Source organism: Podarcis bocagei (genome assembly GCF_964188305.1).
Source record: "Podarcis bocagei genome assembly, chromosome: 12".
In the NCBI taxonomy this organism is placed as follows: Eukaryota; Metazoa; Chordata; class Lepidosauria; order Squamata; family Lacertidae; genus Podarcis; species Podarcis bocagei.
Window position 1 is genome coordinate 40,742,216 of NC_138137.1, and position 19,547 is coordinate 40,761,762.

General features: G+C 43.5%; 1 protein-coding gene across 1 annotated transcript; it reads right to left on the bottom strand.

The window, feature by feature from the left end:
• Positions 1 to 929: 929 nt before the first annotated feature.
• Positions 930 to 15,942, bottom strand: LOC308569871 (patched domain-containing protein 3-like). The gene is made up of 4 exons (XM_081164103.1): positions 15,097 to 15,942; positions 4,421 to 4,542; positions 3,049 to 3,194; positions 930 to 2,823 (listed from the first exon to the last, which is right to left on the bottom strand). The coding sequence occupies exons 1-4, from the start codon at positions 15,874 to 15,876 to the stop codon at positions 1,238 to 1,240; spliced, it is 2,634 nt and encodes an 877-aa protein (XP_081020229.1). The 5' UTR covers positions 15,877 to 15,942; the 3' UTR covers positions 930 to 1,237.
• Positions 15,943 to 19,547: the final 3,605 nt, after the last annotated feature.

Consider the following 19,547-nt stretch of genomic DNA (forward strand, 5'->3'; position numbering starts at 1 on the left):
AGTCTCTAACCCAACCCAAATGGAGGCCCATAGTTTACAGCAGGTGTGGAGAACTTCTGGTCCGTAAGCATAATTAGCAGGGGTGCATTTTTGTAAACCACTTTGAGGTGGTTTTTTTGTTTGTTTTTTACATTCAATCAGTATAGAGTTTTAATGAAATAAATAATAAGGTCTGTGAGGCCTCATTTGTGTTAGTATCTTGGTTCACAGTCAGAGGTACCTGGCCTCCCCCGAGGCAATTGAGCGAGATAGTCGTGAGAAAGAACACACCCTCTGCTTTCTCTCTGCTTCTCTCCCTCCCTGCATTCTCCCAGGGAGGGGAAATGAGACAGACAGAAGTCCTTTTTACATGTTTTATTCCTGTCACTCAGCAGTACATAGAAATGCGACTGCACCCTTCAGACTCCATCAGAAGAGAGACAACTCCACCCCTGTACTTCCAGCACAGGTCACATGACACTCTGAGCTAACATCCGGTGCTCAGTACAGAGAATAGGCTCCACCTTTTCTCCAACAGTACATCTGCAAAACATAACATCCTGTTTTGCATTCCAGCCATCTGGAGCTGGCTTTTGCCTTGGTGCTTTTTCCTGACAATTTGGCCCACAAGACTATTTCAGCCAAGCCATGTCTGCCCGCCCTACATCAAGTGTTGACCAGGTAAAAACATGGCTCAACTGAAAGGGGTTTTGAGGCACTGTCAATCAGTGGAATGGTGGTGCCTGAAATATCCTAAGCAAACAGCTGTGTTTGCTTTGCAACACCTGACAATCAGCTAATCATTGGGTCTTACGAAGCCCTATGAAAAGTGCTCTGCAAGACCCATGTGGGCAAAAGGGCCACCTGATGTAATCGTGATGTCAGTGGTCCTGCTCACTTTCCAAAGTTGGCCCGCAAGTGGTGGGAGAGAGAACACTGAGGAACAATAATAATAATAATAATAAATTTTATTTATTATCTGAGGCAAAACTGGGCTCATAGAGGCTAACATCAAATATATGACATATTACCATAAAATCAAGCAATCAATTAAAATACATCCTACCTCCTAAAATCAAGTCAGAATCAAAGTAAAACCCAATCAGATGGCAGCCTGCAAGGTAGGGAGGGGGACCTTAAATGCTCACCAGGAAGAGTCCACTCCTGCACTCTAGGTAATTAGTTCCATTATCAAACTGCTCTCACTGTAATATTGTCATGTTTACATTAGGCAGTTTCATAATACAGTATTTGTATCTTAGAGAGGAACTCCTCCAGCACTGGAGCTCTGGGCACTGACTGGAAGCTGTCTATTTGGCATTTTACTACAAAAGCCAAAGAAAGTTAAGAAAACAGGAATAAAAATGAGACCATGAACAGCCCCAAACATGATCACCAGAAACATTATCTTAAAAAAGGTTCTGAAGATGTAAGAGGATGCCATGGAGAGTACAATAACTCCCAAGATAGTGGAAATAGCTCCCTGTGTAACAGGGTAGCCAAGGATGTACAAAGCATCCACAGCCTTGTCATTCACTTTGTGTTTCTCACTGGCAACAAAATTATAAGAAATATGGGCTGAGAAGTCTACTGAAAACCCTATGCAAATTACAAGGTTGATCATGGATATGGAATCAAGATTCACACTCCAGAAGGACATGAAACCAGCTACACCGACAATAACAGAGGCAATAGCAAAGGTTACCCACAAAGAACAAAGAGGATTGGGAATGAGTAGTAAGGAAATGAGTAGCATGGCTCCAGCAGCAATCACAATAGCTTGAACCGTGTCCTGAACGATCACAAGATATTGATCAAAGTAAATAAAAGCTGGATGATAAACCATTAATGGTACCTTGCAGTCCTTAGCAAGACCTCTCAGCTCATTTAAAAGACTCCTCTCATCCACTGCAGTAGTAACATTGACTGTCTGTATGAAAAAACGTGATGCTAATATTTCTGTAGCAATAACATTAACATCCCACTTGAAGTCTGGATTAATCCCAAAAAGGGTGGCTAAATTGTCAATGAAAAGCCTACGGTCATCTATATTGAAAGACATACGTTTAGCGACATCTTGGTAAGTTCTCAACCAGGACACTGATAAATTCTTGTTGACGTAGGATGAGCTTTCTAGTGCGTTCATACAGTTTTCAACATCTGCACGGACAGATGAATTCCAATAAGCTTCGCTTTCAGTAACAACCACCATAACCCTTGGGCCGTATTCTGAAAAATATTCCTTTTCCCATTCATAATACTGGATGACATAAGAATTGTCACTAGCTAGATTTCGAAGATCTATACCTTCTTGGACTTGAGTGCAGCCAAAAATACTAATACCCAAGTAGATGAGATAAAGGACTACCACAAGCACCTTGGTCCAGCTGTGCATAAGGAAGGGACCGTAATACTTTCTAAAGAATCCATTCATGGGGTGTTCAGTCTCTGCTCCAGTGGACTCATCAAAAGACCCTCCTACACAGCACATGTTATAAGTGTAGCCCTGAGAGTCCTGAGGCTCATTGTTCACTTTCATGAATGTGAGCCAGTGTCTGTTGCTTTCTTCTCGTCTCCCATTTAAAGCAAGAACTGCCCCCAAGAATGTCAGGTTGTATAAGTAGCAGAACACAAAGGCTGTTCCTGTGTAGATGCAAAATGCCTGAACGGACTGGAATGGAGTTGCAATTCCAATGTAAAAGGCTAACACGTCTGTGAGGGTTGTGATGGTAATGGATACAGCTGCTTTTCCATAGGTGTCAGCCATTCGCTCTCTGACACTGTCCTTCACTTTAGTCTGCTGCCAGCAAGACACCAGGATGAACATGTCATCAACACCAACCCCTGAAGAACGGCAAATATATAACATATTAGTTCCTATATGTCATGCGAGAAGAGAAATACAGTGGTACCTTGATACTTGAATGGCTTGGCTCCCCCAAAAAACGGCTCCTTAACGCCGCAAACCCGTAGATATGTAAGAGAATTTTCACCCATCATGATTCTTAAATATATTAATGAAAAGCCCAATGGAGAAGTCAGGAGGAATGTGTACATTTGCTCACTTACCAAGGATAAGAAATGGCGAATTTGCAACTGTGACAACAAACGGCACCCCACAAAAGAGCAGCAATCCAAAGCTGCTGACGACAGATAAGCCTGCTGACAGCACCCCAAAAGCTGCAACCCACACTTTTGTCCGTACACAGTCCAGCCTGGAAAACAGATTAAGAAGATTCTAATTTGATTCGGAGTATCACGGTCCATGTACTAATCCCCCCTCCCACTGAACCAAGCTAAACCCGTTAGCACCACATGGATCGGCTATGCATGCACTGAAGCTGTGTGAAGCTTTGTTTTGAAGCCCTAGTTGCACAAAATATCTCAAAAAAGGATGCAAGCTTCCAAGCTCCCCAGAATGCTTCATCAGCTAGACAGTAAACAAACTAAGGAGGGGGGAGAACAAAGTTGGCTGTTGGTAAGGCCATTGAGTCTGCATTCTTCGATGGAATGTGGGAAAGATGGCAGACATTCAGATGAAGCTTGGTAGATCTACTACCTCCTCCTAATACATAATAATAATAATAATAATAATAATAATAATAATAATAATAATAATAACAACAACAACAACAACAACAATAATTTATTATTTCTACCCCGCCCATCTGGCTGGGTTTCCCCAGCCACTCTGGGCGGCTTCCAACAGAAGGTTAAACATACATTAAAACATCAATCATTAAAAACTTCCCTAAACAGGGCTGATTTCAGATGGCTTCTAAATGTCATATAGTTGTTTATTTCTTTGACATCTGATGGGAGGGCGTTCCACAGGGTGGGTGCTACTACCGAGAAGGCCCTCTGCCTGGTTCCCTGTAACTTCGCTTCTCACAATGAGGATACCGCCAGAAGGCCCTCAGCGCTGGATCTCAGTGTCCGGACAGAGCAATGGGGGTGGAGACGCTCCTTCAGGTATCCAGGACCAAGGCTGTTTAGGGCTTTAAAGATCAGCACCAACACTTTGAATTGTGCTCAGAAATGTACTGGGGGCCAATGTAGGTCTTTCAAGACCAGTGTTATGTGGTGGCCACTCCCAGTCACTGGTCTAGCTGCCACATTCTGGATTAGTTGGGAGTTTCTGGGTCACCTTCAAACGCGTTGCAGTAGTCCAAGCGGGAGATAACTAGAGCATGCACCACTTTGGCGAGACAGTCTGCGGGCAGGTAGGGTCTCAGCCTGTGTACCAGATGGAGCTGGTAGACAGCTGTCCTGGACTCAGAATTGACCTGCACCTCCATGCACAGCTGTGAGTCCAAAATGACTCCCAGGCTGTGCACCTGCTCCTTCAGGGGCACAGTTGCCCCATTCAGAACCAGGGAGTCCCCCATACACTCTCACAAAATGAAAAGATAAAAATTACTTCCCTTTTCTCAGCAATTACCTTGAGCATGAGATAATTGAGAAGGTTATTGTTAAGGTATACGTGATGGAAAACAAAGGGACCACTTCCTTAGTATTTTTTTCAAACTCTTCTTGTCTGGACAATGAAGTAAAATAAGCCACCTGCCATAGGGAGCGGGGGGGGGGGGAGAGAAGGTCACATGTTAAATATTTTCTCTCTCTTAATATATAAATCTATTTTTTTAAAATAATATTTATTATTTTTCCAAAAACACTGGAAAAAAAGAAAAAAAGAAAAAGAAAAACAATACAACACATCAAATTAACAAAACAAGACAAAGACAATAAAATAAATCAAACAATTTCATTATCCCATCTTTCATTCACTTATTTCCACGACCTCCTCACACCTCCCTTTTTGTATTCCACTTCTGTTAATTATTTCAGCAATTCCTTTCCATCTTCCTCTGTTTTCTATCCTATAATTATCTTAACTCATTCTAACCTTATTTTTTCCTTTAATACTCTATTAACCTATCTGTACTTAATTCCTTATAATATTTCTACTAAAGCCATATACAGTAGTGCCCCGCAAGACGAATGCCTCGCAAGACAAAAAACTCGCTAGACGAAAGGTTTTTCCGTTCGCGATTTGCCTCGCAAGACGAAATTTCCCTATGGGCTTGCTTCGCAAGACGAAAACGTCTCGCGGCTTTGTTTCCTTTGTCTAAAAACAAAGACATGTTTGGTTTATAAAGTTAATTTATTTTCCCTTCAATTTTTGAACTGCTCTTTACAGTATGTGTGACTTTAAAGAGCAGTTAATAAACTGTTGTTGTACCAAATTTGGCTTTGTTTGGACTTTTTTTGACCATAGGAACGCATTAATTGATTTTCAATGCATTCCTATGGGATTTCGTGCTTCGCAAGACGAAAAATTCGCTAGACGACAAAAATTGCGGAACGAATTAATTTCGTCTTGCGGGGCACCACTGTAACTTCATTTCAACATTTTTCTAACATTCATTAATTTCACAATATTTCTGTAGATAGTCTTTAAACTTTTTCCAATCTTCTTCCACCAACTCCTCTCCCTGGTCTCGGATTCTGCCAGTCATTTCCGCCAATTCCATGTAGTCCATTCTTCCCGGGTGGGCAAATCTTGTGTCTTCCAATACTTCGCGATGAGTATTCTTGCTGCTGTTGTTGCATACATAAAAAAAGTTCTATCCTTCTTTGGCACCAATTGGCCGACCATGCCCAGGAGAAAGGCCTCTGGTTTCTTCAAGAAGGTATATTTAAATACCTTTTTCATTTCATTATAAATCATCTCCCAGAACGTCTTAATCCTTGGGCACGTCCACCAAAGGTGAAAGAATGTGCCTTCAGTCTCATTACATTTCCAACATTTATTTTCAGGCAAATGGTAAATTTTTGCAAGCTTGATTGGTGTCATGTACCACCTATAAATCATTTTCATTAAGTTTTCTCTTAGGGCATTACATGCCGTAAATTTCATACCTGTGGTCCATAACTGTTCCCAGTCAGCCATCATTATATTATGTCCAACATCTTGTGCCCATTTAATCATAGCTGATTTCACCATTTTATCCTGAGTGTTCCATTTCAACAGCAAGTTATACATTCTTGACAAATTCTTAATTTTAGAATCTAGCAATTCTGTTTCCAATTTTGATTTTTCCACCTGGAAACCAACTTTTTTTGTCCAAATTATATGCCTCCGTTATTTAATAATAATGGAGCCAATCTCGCACTTTATTTTTCAATTTTTCAAAGCTCTGCAATTTTAGTCTGTCTCCCTCTTGTTCCAGAATTTCCCAATATTTCGGCCATTTGGCCTCCATATTGAGTTTTTTCTGTGCCTTCGCTTCCATTGGTGACAACCATCTTGGGGTTTTCTTTTCTAACAAATCTTTATATCTTATCCATACATTAAACAATGCTTTTCTGACAATATGATTTTTAAACGCTTTATGTGCTTTTACCTTATCGTACCACAAATATGCATGCCAACCAAATACATTATTAAAACCTTCTAGGTCCAACACATCAGTGTTTTCAAGTAGCAGCCAACAAAAAGCAGCTGATTCATAGTAGAGTTTTAAGTCTGGCAGGGCAAATCCACCTCTTTCTTTAGCATCAGTTAATATCTTAAATTTTATTCGGGACTTCTTGCCCTGCCAAACAAATCTGGAAATATCTTTCTGCCACTTCTTGAAACAATCCATCATGTCCAAAATTTGTAATGTTTGAAACAAGAACAACATCCTTGGCAGCACATTCATTTTTATCACAGCAATTCGGCCTAACAATGATAACTTCAAGTTTGACCATATTTCTAAGTCCTTTTTCACTTCAATCCAACTTTTTTCATAATTATCCTTAAATAGATTTACATTTTTAGCAGTCATATTAACCCCTAAATATTTCACTTTCTTAACCAATGTTAGTCATGTCTCTTCCTGAAATTTCTCTCTCTCATTTACAGTTAAATTTTTCTCTAAAACCTGAGTTTTCATCTTATTCAGCTTAAAACCTGCTACTTGCCCAAATTATTGAATCAATTCCAATACCCTTTTTGTACTAGATTCTGGTTCCTGTAGGGTCAATACTAAATCATCAGCAAATGCTTTCAGTTTATACTGTTTAACTCCCACTTGTATACCTTTGACCTCTTGGTCCTTTCTTATCATGTTTAACAAAACCTTGAGGACCGATATAAAAAGCAGTGGAGAAATTGGGCAACCTTGTCGTGTCCCTTTCTCAATCTTAAACTCTTCTGTCACTACATTATTCACAATTAATTTTGCCTTTTGTTCTGAATAAATTGCACCTATACCATTTTCAAAACCTTGGCCTACCCCCATCCCCTGTAGATTCTTCTTCATAAAACTCCAAGAAATGTTGTCAAAGGATTTCTCCGCGTCCACAAATATCAAGACAGCCTTAGTATTTTCTAAAATATTAATTATATTCCTCATATTGTCAGACAAATGTCTGCCCGCTTGATCTTTATGAATTTCTTCTACTAACACCTTTTTTAATCTTTTGGCCAAAATGTCTGCAAAAATTTTATAATCCACATTTAGCAACGATATGGGGCGGTAGTTTTTGAGCTGTGTCTTTTCAGTCTGTTTTCGGTATAAGTGTAATGTAAGCTTCCTTCCACGACTCTGGTGCCTTTCTTCCTTCCAATATTTCATTACAGACTTCCTTCAATGGTTGTATTAACCAATCTTTCAAAGATCTGTAATATCTTGAAGTCAAACCATCTGGTCCTGGAGATTTACCTAATTGCATGTTCTGAATAGCCCCTTCCACCTCCTGATCCGTTATTTTGTAGTTCAACATTAGTTGTTTTTCCTGTGAGATTTTGTGTAGTCCATTTATTTTCAAGAATCGATCAATGTCCATTTCTTTCTGCTTCTCCTGTGTATAAAGTTGTTTGAAATACCTCTGGAAACACTTCCTAATCTCCACTGGGTTCTGTATATTTTTTCTTTCCACTTCCAAATTCGTGATAGTATTGAGTTTTTGTCTTTTTTTCATTTGCCAGGCCAACAATTTCCCACATTTATTTACCGATTCAAATGTCTTTTGCCTCATCTGTTTAATCTTCCATTCTATTTCCTGATTCATCAGCTTCGCATATTGTACCTGGTATAACTTTATCTCTTTCAGAATCTCCTGTAACTTTGGTTTTGCTCTCAGTTTCTTCTCTCCTTCCCCTATCTTTCCCAGGATTTTATCCTTTTTTTCATTCTGAGTTCTCTTCTTAATTGCATTCTGTTGTATTAGGAATCCTCTCATAACCGCTTTGTTTGCATCCCAAATTACTCTTTTTTCCACTGTAGTGTTCATGTTTATCTCAAAATAATCTCTTAGAGTTTTTTGGGCCTTCTTGGTCACCTCTTCATTCCTAAACAAGGTGTCATTCATCCTCCATCTGAAGGAGCCGCTTGGCGTTAATTTCATTTCCATCTTCACCACATTATGGTCCGAACAAGTTTTGGGGCAGATCTCCACTTTGCTAGTCTTCGGAGCCAGTCCCCTGGTTACCCAGATTTGGTCAATTCTTGTCCACATCATTTTAGCCTCAGAGAAGAAAGTTCCCTCTCTTCCCAGAGGGTTCTTCATTCTCCAAATATCAACTAAATCCATATTTTCAGTCATGTCAAAAAGGGTTTTTGGTAGTCTACCATCTTTGGTGACTACCTGTCTCTGTGCCTTATCCATATTTGTAGACACCACTCCATTCATATCTCCCATCAAAATCATATTATAATCCATATAATCCATCAGGGTCTCATGTAACTTCTCAAAGAATTCCGATTTTCCTTCATTTGGTGCATATATACCTAGAATCAAAAATTTCTCTCCTTGTGATTGAATTTCAATTGCTACAAATCTTCCTTGGTCGTCTTTAAATAAGAATTTCGGTGATAGACTCTCCTTTGCATAGAGGACCACTCCTCTTTTTTTAACTTTGTCTGATGAAATGAATTCTTGGCCCAATCTTTTATTACTCATTATTTTCCTGTGTAGCCTTATCACATGTGTTTCTTGTAAACAAATTAAGTCCAAATGTTCTTTTTTCAATAAATGAAAGACTTTCCGCCTCTTTTCAGGGGAATTTAGTCCATTCACATTCCAGCTCAAAACCTGCAACGCCATCATGTAATTACGCTAATGTTCCTCCAACTGCACCCAATGCTTGCTCTTCTTCTGTTGGTAGTAATGGTAGCACGTTCACTGGGGAGTCCAGTCCAAAAGACAATGTTGATATGTCCAATGTTCCCCTGTTTGGTGATCTTCTGTCCGATGCTCTCTGCTCTGGTGCTCTATCTGGTGATCTTCTGTCCGATGCTCTTGGCTCTTTTCCAAGTCCCTTCTGCAAATCTTCCTCGTACTTGTACAAAAACTTCACTTTATCCTCTACTGATCTTATTTTTATTTTCCTACCTTTGAAACTGAAAGATAGGCCTTGGGGAAACTCCCACCTAAAGATAATTTTATTCTTTCTCAGCAGGGCAACAATATCTCCGTAGTCAGGCCTAAGATCCAAAAGATATTTCAGGATGTCTTTAATAATAATAATAATAATAATAATAATAATAATTTATTATTTATACCCCGCCCATCTGGCTGGGCCTCCCCAGCCACTCTGGGCGGCTTCCATAAAAACCAAAAATACAGTAAAATGTCACACGTTAAAAACTTCCCTGAACAGGGCTGCCTTAAGATGTCTCCTGAATGTCAGGTAGTTGTTTATCGCTTTGACATCTGCTGGAAGGGCGTTCCACAGGGCGGGCGCCACTACCGAGAAGGCCCTCTGCCTGGTTCCCTGTAGCTTTGCTTCTCGCAGTGAGGGAACCGCCAGAAGGCCCTCGGCGCTGGACCTCAGCGTCCGGGCAGACTGATGGGGGTGGAGACGCTCCTTCAGGTATACTGGACCGAGGCCGTTTAGGGCTTTAAAGGTCAGCACCAGCACTTTGAATTGTGCTCGGAAACGTACTGGGAGCCAATGCAGGTCTTTCAAGACCGGTGTTATATGGTCTCGGCGGCCGCTCCCAGTCACCAGTCTAGCTGCCGCATTCTGGATTAGTTGTAGTTTCCGCGTCACCTTCAAAGGTAGCCGCTTTAAAAATTACCACTCTTGACTGTTGTACTTCTAGGTTCTTCTGGTAGTGCCAACCCAAGATTCTATCTCTCTCTTCTTTAGATCGAAGAGTAATCAAGCAGTCTCTTATTATATTCTTCTCTTTTCCCCCTCCTCTTCCAAGTCTGAAGGCCCTCACTATTCTAAACTCTTCTTGTCCCAAGTCCAGGTCCCAAAAATCAGCAAATTCCTGTGTAAGAAAGTCTATCAAACTTTCCTTCTCAAATTCAGGTAGGCCTCTGATCCTCAAATTCGTCTGTTTTTCTTTAAGTTCAATCATAGCAAGCGTCAGCTTATGTTCATCAAGTTGCCTCTGTAGGGCTGGGACTCTCTCTTTCACCAATTGTGTTACTTTACATTCAGCAGCTGCAGCCTTTTCCCTAGCTTCCTCCGCAGTCTGCTGTATCAGAGTGGATTCCTGTATCAATTTCTGAATCATTTCTGTATTGGTATTCACCTTTAGTCCCAAATTGTTTATGCTTTCCGTATTTAAATCAATTTTATTAGTTGCAGCGTCCACTTTCTTATCAAGCTGTTCCAATGAGTCATTTATCTTACTTAACGCAACTGCTAGTACCTCTTCTGATAGCATTCCTTTTGATTTTGGTTGTGCTGATATAGACACAGCAGCAGCCGGAGGGAGGGGATCTGGTATTGAACTTCTCCTAGGTTGCTGCCTAATCTTCCCAGACCTTAATGTTTTTTCAGCAGTTGGCAAATCTATTTTTTCCTTTCCATTTGCCATAACACTTAAACGATTCAAGGTCAGTCCCAGAGTCTCACAGTTTCTTATCTTACAGCTGGAAATTCCCCTAGCTCCACACTTGTAGAACTCTTGTAAAACAACCAGTTTCAAAAACTTCCACTAGGGGGAAACAGTTTCAATTTATGTTACTTGTATTGATCAATAATGTCCTCTTTTAAACAGAGTTCAAACGTCCAAAGTTAGTTTCCATTTTCTGTTACTATTTATTCCTTTTTAGAAACAACCAGAGACTGTAGAAACAATGTAGAAACAATGTATTTGTCTTACTTAGCTAGCTGTCAGTGAATGTTCTATACGCTGTCAATGGACATTCCAAAAGACGTCAATCCAGCTAGCAGCCCGTTTCCAGGGTCAGAGCGGCAGTATTCTGACTCTCTTCACTCTCTCCTGCAGGTCTACTCAGTCCACAACTCCCCCCCTCTTCTCCTGCCCCCGAGGGGGGATTAAATGTTCTTTACCGTTGAAATTTTAGTCTTTTGCAAAGGGCTTTCCAAGGCTTCAGCTTACAGCCTTTTTGCTTCAGTCTATTTACAAAAAGGGGAGGCGGACTTCCTGTATTGAACCTCCCCGCTTCGATACCAAATTATACGTTTAGAAATCTAATTCTCCCGTTCCAGCTCTACTCACGGGTAATTGCTTTAGATTCAAATTGTCCACAGGAAAAAGTCAGCGCTCTCCGGCAACAGCTATGCGGCTTCGCTCCATGGAAGAAGCAGACGACTCGAAGCACCGCACCACTCACTGCACGTCGCTCCGAAACCCCGAAATTGGGTTTCCCCGCGAGTAGGGGAGGCGCAAAAGGTGCCCGCCGAATCCCACGTTCACAGGTTTCTCCTGCCTGTGATTTTTTGCGGGTCTCTGCCTTCGCCGTAGCGGCCAGACCCAATTTTCCACGGGGCAAATTCCTCCCGGTCAGAGGAATTCAGCCATTGCCGATGGCGCCAACCCGGAAGTCCTTGATATATAAATCTAAATGCTCACAAGAGTATAAAGACAGGGTGCAATTAGCAGAATATAAGTGGGACCTGAAATACATTTTGCAGCATGGAGTGTTCCTGTACAGGGGCCCAGGATAGCAAACAATAAAAACATCCTTAAAACAATTCCAATACTGATGTAGACTGGGAAAGATCTCTACTTGCTAAGAGCAAGGTTCTTCAGGAGGCACTTAAAAGACAGTCGATACAGCGTCTGTTTAATATTCAAGCAGTGGGGAGTAATTCCAAAGGACAGGTGTCACAGCACTAAAGGCCCAAGTCCTACATTGTGCGGAACAGACCTCCTGATCAGGTGGTATCTGCGGGAGGCCCTTAGTGACTTGACTTGCCATATAAGGGGTGAGGTGCTCTTTCGGATAGCCCTTCCTAAACAGTGCAGGACTTCATACACCAAGGCTTCAAGTTAGCCAGCCCTGCCCTCTTTCAGAATCATTCATTTCACTCCGCATCCCATTGGACACTCAACATTCTGAGGCCGCCCAGCAATTCTCAGTCTTCATTAAGCTGCTTGGTTGGGTTGGCTGAACAAAGTCTCTAATGCCTCAAGTCACCAATGTGTGCACAGCCTATGACTGGCAGAGGCCGCAGGTTAGCACCACTGTCTGGCTTCCAACTTCTAGAGACAGCCACGAGTTTACATAACTTTTAAAATGGGATTAGACAAATCCACGGAGGATAATAATACCGATGGCAACCAGCCATGATGCTATTCCATGTCTCCAGCTTCAGAAGCAGCATGCCTCTAAGTAATGTAAAGGGACTGCTGACCATTAGGTCCAGTCGTGGATGACTCTGGGGTTGTGGCACTCATCTTGCTTTACTGGCTCAGGGATGTGGCGTACGGCCAGCATGACTAAGCCGCTTCTGGTGAACCAGAGTAGCACACGGAAACGCCGTTTACCTTTCCGCCGGAGTGGTACCTATTTATCTACTTGCACTTTGACGTGCTTTCGAACTGCTAGGTGGGCAGGAGCAGGGACCAAACAACGGGAGCTCACCCTGTTGCGGGGATTCAAACTGCTCAGAAAGCCCTAAGCTCTGTGGTTTAGACCACAATGCCACCCATGTCCCTTATGCCTCTAAGTACCAGAGTGAGTTCTGTTTAATAGGGTGAGAGGGGAAATACATGCTAATGAATGAAAAGCTGAAACAGACTAACCCAAATGGAATAAAACTTACTGTCTGGAGCAGTTCCTATACTTTTATTCTGGATGCAAAGAGGCATATTAATAGCCTTACACTGAACAGTGTTACTGGCTCCAGTACTCAAACCACATAGTGGTGGGGGGAGGGGGGTGGGAGAGAGAGAGAGAGAAAGGGTGGAACTATTCAGGCCTGGGTAGCACAGATAAGCAGAACTAGTTGCACTAATAACCACCCTAGCTGAGAAAACAGATACAGTACAAATTTTGCTTGGGCTTGTTAGCCAACCCTCATTTTTAGCAGCCAGTGAGGTTCTGCTTTCTGTTCTACAAATGCTAAGGGAGCAGGTCCTTTTTTGTTTTCATTTTCGCAAAGAAGGGGGAGGGGTTCCTATGGGTGAGGAGCTGTGGGTCGAATGATATGCATTTCGAACAAATCAGCCCATCACACTGACATAATCTGGCGGAGGTGTTGCTAAAGGTTAATTCAGGGCACCAAGCTTTTTGCAGTGGGGCCCAAATCTCAATCCCCTTGCTCCCCCTATTTAAAAATATTTTGAAAACTTTATTTATAGTGCAGTTGGAAGTCCTGCAAAGAATATTACTGTATTCTCCAAATCCCAGTCAACCACCATATTAATTTTCTAGAGGCATCTATAGTGGTGCCCTGCAAGACGAATGCCTCGCAAGACGAAAAACTCGCTAGACGAAAGAGTTTTCCGTTTTTTGAGTCGTTCCGCAAGACGAATTTCCCTATGGGCTTGCTTCCCAAGATGAAACGTCTTGTGAGTTCTTGCGAGTTTGTTTCCTTTTTCTTAAAGCCGCTAAGCCGTTAATAGCCGATAAGCCGCTAATAGCCGTGCTTCGCAAGACGAAAAAACCGCAAGACGAAGAGACTCGCGGAACAGATTAATTTCGTCTTGCGAGGCACCACTGTATGCACATCAATTACATATGCAAATTATATGAAAAATTATGTGCTGGGCCTAGGCTCTGGATCATTTAAGTATTCATTTATTTATCTACATAATTTATTAATCATTTTATATCAAAGGTGGGGAACCTTTTTGACCATATCTCTCCCCATCCTACGGTCCAACTTTGACATGTGCGTAGAGGCAATTGACAGATAAGGTGGTCCTGTCAAAGTTGGCCCACGGGAACGGGGGAAGATGGTGCCCAAGCAGAACTGAAGTCCCAATGCATCAGCTGATGGGTGGTCCCTTCTGCTAGGATTGGTTGTATGTGCAGCTGATCTAGCCCTATCTCTGCCTGCCCTATGCCTGACATCATATGTGACATCAGATGTAGGGCAGGTGGGTATGGTTTGGGCAAAATGGCCTTATGGGCCAAATGGTGAAGCATGGCAGGCCAAATTTGGCCCATGGGCTCAAGGTTTTCTGCCCCTGATCAGGGACGCGGACTTATAAAAAATATTGGGGGGGGGCCCCGGGAAAGCTCATGAATAATAAATAAGCTCATGAATATGCAAATAAAGTGGCACCGCCTCCTCGTGAGCGAATAGGGGAGAGCGTGCGGCGCCTATTAATCCGCTCCGAAGGAAATTGGGTGGAGCTTTTGCTCGGGAGGGAGGGCAGGAGGCATGCAGCACGACCCTGTGCATTTTGGGCTGGGGGAGGGGCGGCGATGGCGCTCTGCTGGAGGGGCGCCGGAGATTATTGGGGGGCAGAGCCCCCCCAAACGAATTTTTGAGGGGGCTCGGGGCCCCTCAAGCCCCATGGAGTTGGCGCCGATGCCCCTGATTTACATCCAAGCATGTCCAAGCTGTGCAAAAGAAGTAATTCAGGAAACAGCATAAAAGCATAAAATGCATTTTTTAAACCTAGAGATTGACACAAGGCATAGTTATAATGTGCATTATTTTGAAAGAGGCACTCCTTGGCATTCTTGCGTTGCCAGAGATGCTGCTGTTTTCTAATTACTTACTAAAATTAAATGTTTTGCCGCCACTGAATGCCTCCACTTGCTGATGCAGGTGCGTTAGGCATGGGGAACCTCTGACCCTAGTGGTTTGACTTCAGATCCTGTTCGCTCCAGTAAGCATGGCAGCATGCGTCAGGCAGACACAGAGAGTCATATCGCGGCTCCATCGTGCCAGGAGACGCTTACCTGGATGGTTGCGAGGTTCAAGGATTTCAGCACGCCCGGGATGCGCTCCAGAAACGTCCGGAGCCAGAGCGCGCTGTCGTTTCTGCGAGAAGCCTCATCCTCCTGCAAGTAGTAGAAGAGGCGCAGCGCTTTGGCTGCCCGGACGGGGCGCGCCGGCCCATCCCCGGGGCCCCAGTCGAGGCCTCCCAGAAAGGGGGGCAGGTAAAGGGGGTTGGCAATGCCCGGAGGGAAGTAGAGCGGGAAGGTGAGGTCGGGCAGCAGCGCCTCGATGCGCGACCCGCCTTGCACTAAGCTGAGCAGCGGGTTGGCGCTGCTGCAGTTGTGGCCGGGGCTGCTCCGCGCGCAGAGCTGGGCGAAGGGGAGCGCGGCGCCGTCGGGGCTGCGGAGCCCCCGCACCGCCTGGTCCAGCGCCAGCAGCTCGGCGAAGGCCTCCCGGGTGAGGAGCGAGCCTCCGCCGCGGGCCACGGCCAGGAGGGCGGCGAAGGAGCCCTCGGTGCTCAGCCTCTCGGCCGAGAAGCGCCGCGCGTCGTCGGTGGGGAAGTGCGCCTGCACGAAGCGCCGCTCGCCCTTGGCGGGGCCCCCGAGCGGCGTGAACTGGCCCTCGATGTCGTTGTCCTCCAGGCTGCTCAGGAACGCGAAGCCGGCGCCCAAAGCGGCCGAGAGCGCCACGGGCACGAGCAGGAAGGGCCACGGGTGCGCGCCCACCTGGGCGCCCAGGGCCCGCAGCGCGCGCGACAGGGGCCTCTCCACGCAGTCCGTGTGGCAGTCGAGGGGCGCCATCGCCTTTTCTCTTTCTCCTCCTCCCAGCGGCGAAGAGAGCCGGACTCAGGACGGAATTAAGACCGTTATCCGGCCCCACTTAGCACGAGTGTGCTGGGAAGTTTCTAAAACATCTCGAAAAGGGGGAACTGAGCGGGGAAAGATGGGGAAAATGGCCGCTGGGCGGAGGTTCCCCGGAAACGCCAATCCGTTAACCGCCTCCGAAGTCGGTTGGGGGGGATTCTGAGGGAAACCCCGTTCAGCGAAGGCATCAGTTTCTGGGCTTGAATCTGGCTGCTACGTCTGAGGGAAACTCCGGAGAAAATCCAGAACGAGAGGGCGCAGTGCCTTTTTAAGCCAAGATGCAATGGAAGTGATCTTTTAACCAGTAGCCCGTTTAACTGGGAATTTCCTTCTAGTCGACAGTCCTTTTTCCGCAAGGGTGGGCGACCTGCGGCTCTCCAGATGTGCTTGATGACTGGCCGTTCTGGAGAGGGAGTCCTAACATCTGGAGGGCCACTGGTTCCCCACAGTTAATCTAGGTTGTGTTTAGAAAAACAGATGCATATATACCATATTTTTCGCCCCATAGGATGCACTTTCCCCCCTCCAAATTTGAAGGGGAAATGTGTGTGCGTCCTATGGGGCGAATGCAAGCTTTCACTGAAGCCTGGAGAGCGAGAGGGATTGGTGCGCACACCGACCCCTCTCACTCTCCAGGCTTCGCGCACCGGGCTCCCGCAGCTTGCGGAGAGTTGCCTGCATGCCAAAGGCTGGGCGCGCTGAGCTCAGCGCGCCCAGGCTTTGCGCAGGTCTCCGCAAGGCGCGGGAGCCCGGCGCCGGGCTCCCACGGCTTGCGGAGAGTTGCCTGTTATGGGGTCGGGGGAAGCTCGGGCTTCCCCCACGCCTGGGGGGGAAATAAAATTGTTTTCCTTTATTTCCCCCCACAAATAACTAGGTGCGCCTTATGGGATGGTGCGTCCTATAGGGCGAAAAATACGGTACTATATTTTTACAGACCAGAACCATTTGTTATCCTCAGCAAACTTAGCCGCTTCCCTGTTCACCCCCAACTCCAGATCAGTGTGAACTGGTTAATTTATTTTTCCTCACTTCACATAAGCTTTCCTGCTTACAAGGAGGAGCAAGTACTTATTCAGGACATTGAAATTCTGCTACCTATACACACCCTTTGGAGTCCTGTGGCATTAGAGGCATCACCAGAGATCATCCACACATTTTCAAGCCTGCCTTTGCAACCCTAACAACTGGAACATTTCCAGGGAAAAAAGAAGCTGAAAATATAAAGGCGCCAAGTAATGCATTTGTATTTTTTGTGTTTGCACAGCACAATCGCAGTACTAGCCAGATTCCCTTGATTTGCTAGCTCATCACCATTTGGATGAGCTCCAGCCTAATGAAATGCTGGATCAGGGAGAAAGTTGGGTTATTCTTTCAGTCCTTCCAAGAATTTTACTATGCAAGCTGGTGTATCTTTCAAACACTGTGTTCACACTTCTGTTTACTGTACACTTGCCGCATTTCCAGTGCAGATTTTTTAATTCATGTTCCCATGACATGTTATGTATTTTGTACTCCATTATAAAATACTGCTGACTGGAGTCCTTAAGCCACTCCTAATTTGTCTCTCTCCTGCCATCAGCACCCTCAAAGAGAAACAAATCTGACAGTAATGAAGCTGTCCTGATGAGAACAGTCAAAGGCAGAAAGAGGCATGAAACACACTGGCGGGGGGACGACAACAACAACTTAATAGCGCTCTGAGGCAGGAATGTGAACACACCCCAAGTATAAAAAAATTGTATTTTACTTTCAGTTTTACTTCTTATGCACATGACCTGATTGTTTAAGGAACTTGCTTGCTGCTGCATCTGCTGTTTTGATAGTATTTAGCTCCTTCTGATAAAAAAATTAATGATGGGTGTCCCACGTATAAATATATATATATTTTAAAAGCTTGCTGAAGACCAGCTAGGATCCAGAAGAGCAAAAAAGTACAGTTCTTTAAAGCTAGCACTAAGAAGATTTCACAGAGGTTGAATGAAGCAGTTTCGGAATAAACTGTGGTGAGAAACTGCAGAGTCACAAGAGTTCATGAATCTAGAAATGATTATAATTATGTGATTGCCAAGCAAGTTCTGTTCAATGCCACAGTGAAGGGTTTTTGGGTGAAACGTAATTTGGGACACAAGTAAGGCTTATATGAGGGGCTTCGGGATACAACAAATAAATGGCATGGAAAAATAAAAGAAAGGAAAATAATATTCAAGAAATAATAAGACAGATAAGAGACAAAATGAATTGATCAAAAAAACCAAAAAATGAAAAAGTAAGCCAAAAATAAAGGTCTTACAATCACATATTTCCACCTTATTAAAATAAGGAAGTAGAAAGTAAAATAAAATGCATGAGACAAAAGATATTTTGAATTGGCCAATAAAGCCAGCAGGATGCTGGCTTGGTTAATAAAAGAAAAAACAGATAGAATCATAAACAAAATAATAGATCAAGGAGAAGAAACTACTGACCCGGAAAAAATTAAACAAAGTTTTATAAATTACCACAAAAAGCTGTATAAAACAGAGTTTAAAGATTAAAACAAAATAAAAAGAGTATTTGTTACAGAATAATTTACTGTCAGTATTAGAAGAAGAATATAAATATTTAAATGCCGACATAGAAATAGAAGAAACTGCCCAAGTGATTAAAAAGATGACAAACGGGAAATCGCCAGGTTCTGACGAAATTTCAATGAGAATCATATATGTATAGAAATAATGTATGGATCACACAATTTTACATGTACCACCTGCTTCCCCTAAAATATTGCAAAGAATCATGGCAACAGCACAATGATGAACAAATGTGAGTGATCGAGGAGACCACCCAGAAACTTATTAAGAGGTGCATAAATCACCTAAGTAAATACATAAATCTATATTTTAACTGGGGCTGCATTATCTTTCTCTCATGTGCTAAAGAAAGCAAGTAAGGACACAGAGGAGAGCAAAATTTCCAAACATTCCTTGGCTTCCCATCAGCTGGAAAATGTAGCCACGGAAATTTCCTTATTATGCAACAGACTGCCCCAGCTCGACATACTAAAATCATATGTCTTTCATGCTATAAACATAAATGAACCGCATCTGCGCACCTAGTTACCATATACGCTAACAATCAATATAAAATGTTGATTAGCAATAGCTCTTACTGATTCTCCAGATTTAATTCTATTTAATTCTTGTCACCTAGGCAGTCCAGGGCCCCTATGCACACTGCCCAGGCATTCGCCCTGGGGAGATCACTAGGTGGTGTGACTTCAGACCCAGAGGTGCACTTGAAGTCTCTGGAGACAGATAGATGCCAACAACAGTTCCTCCAACAATAAATTCCACAATGCTTTGAAGTTGTAAAAGATATGGAACAGTAGGTAGAGAAATAAATGTCGTGACAAAATCAGTCCCATATTTCTGCTGTAGTTGGTTAAGATAATTAAATAGCAACTATAATTCTCTGTGTGCTTGTTTTTTAAAATAAAAACCATGTTTAGGACTCTTTAAGATGATGTACTTTCAACACATATGGAAAAATCTGCAGGCCTCACTAAAGCTGAAAAGGGGGAAAAAAGGGTTTTGTTTTTTGCCAAAGTCCAGAGGAAGAAAAATAAAAGC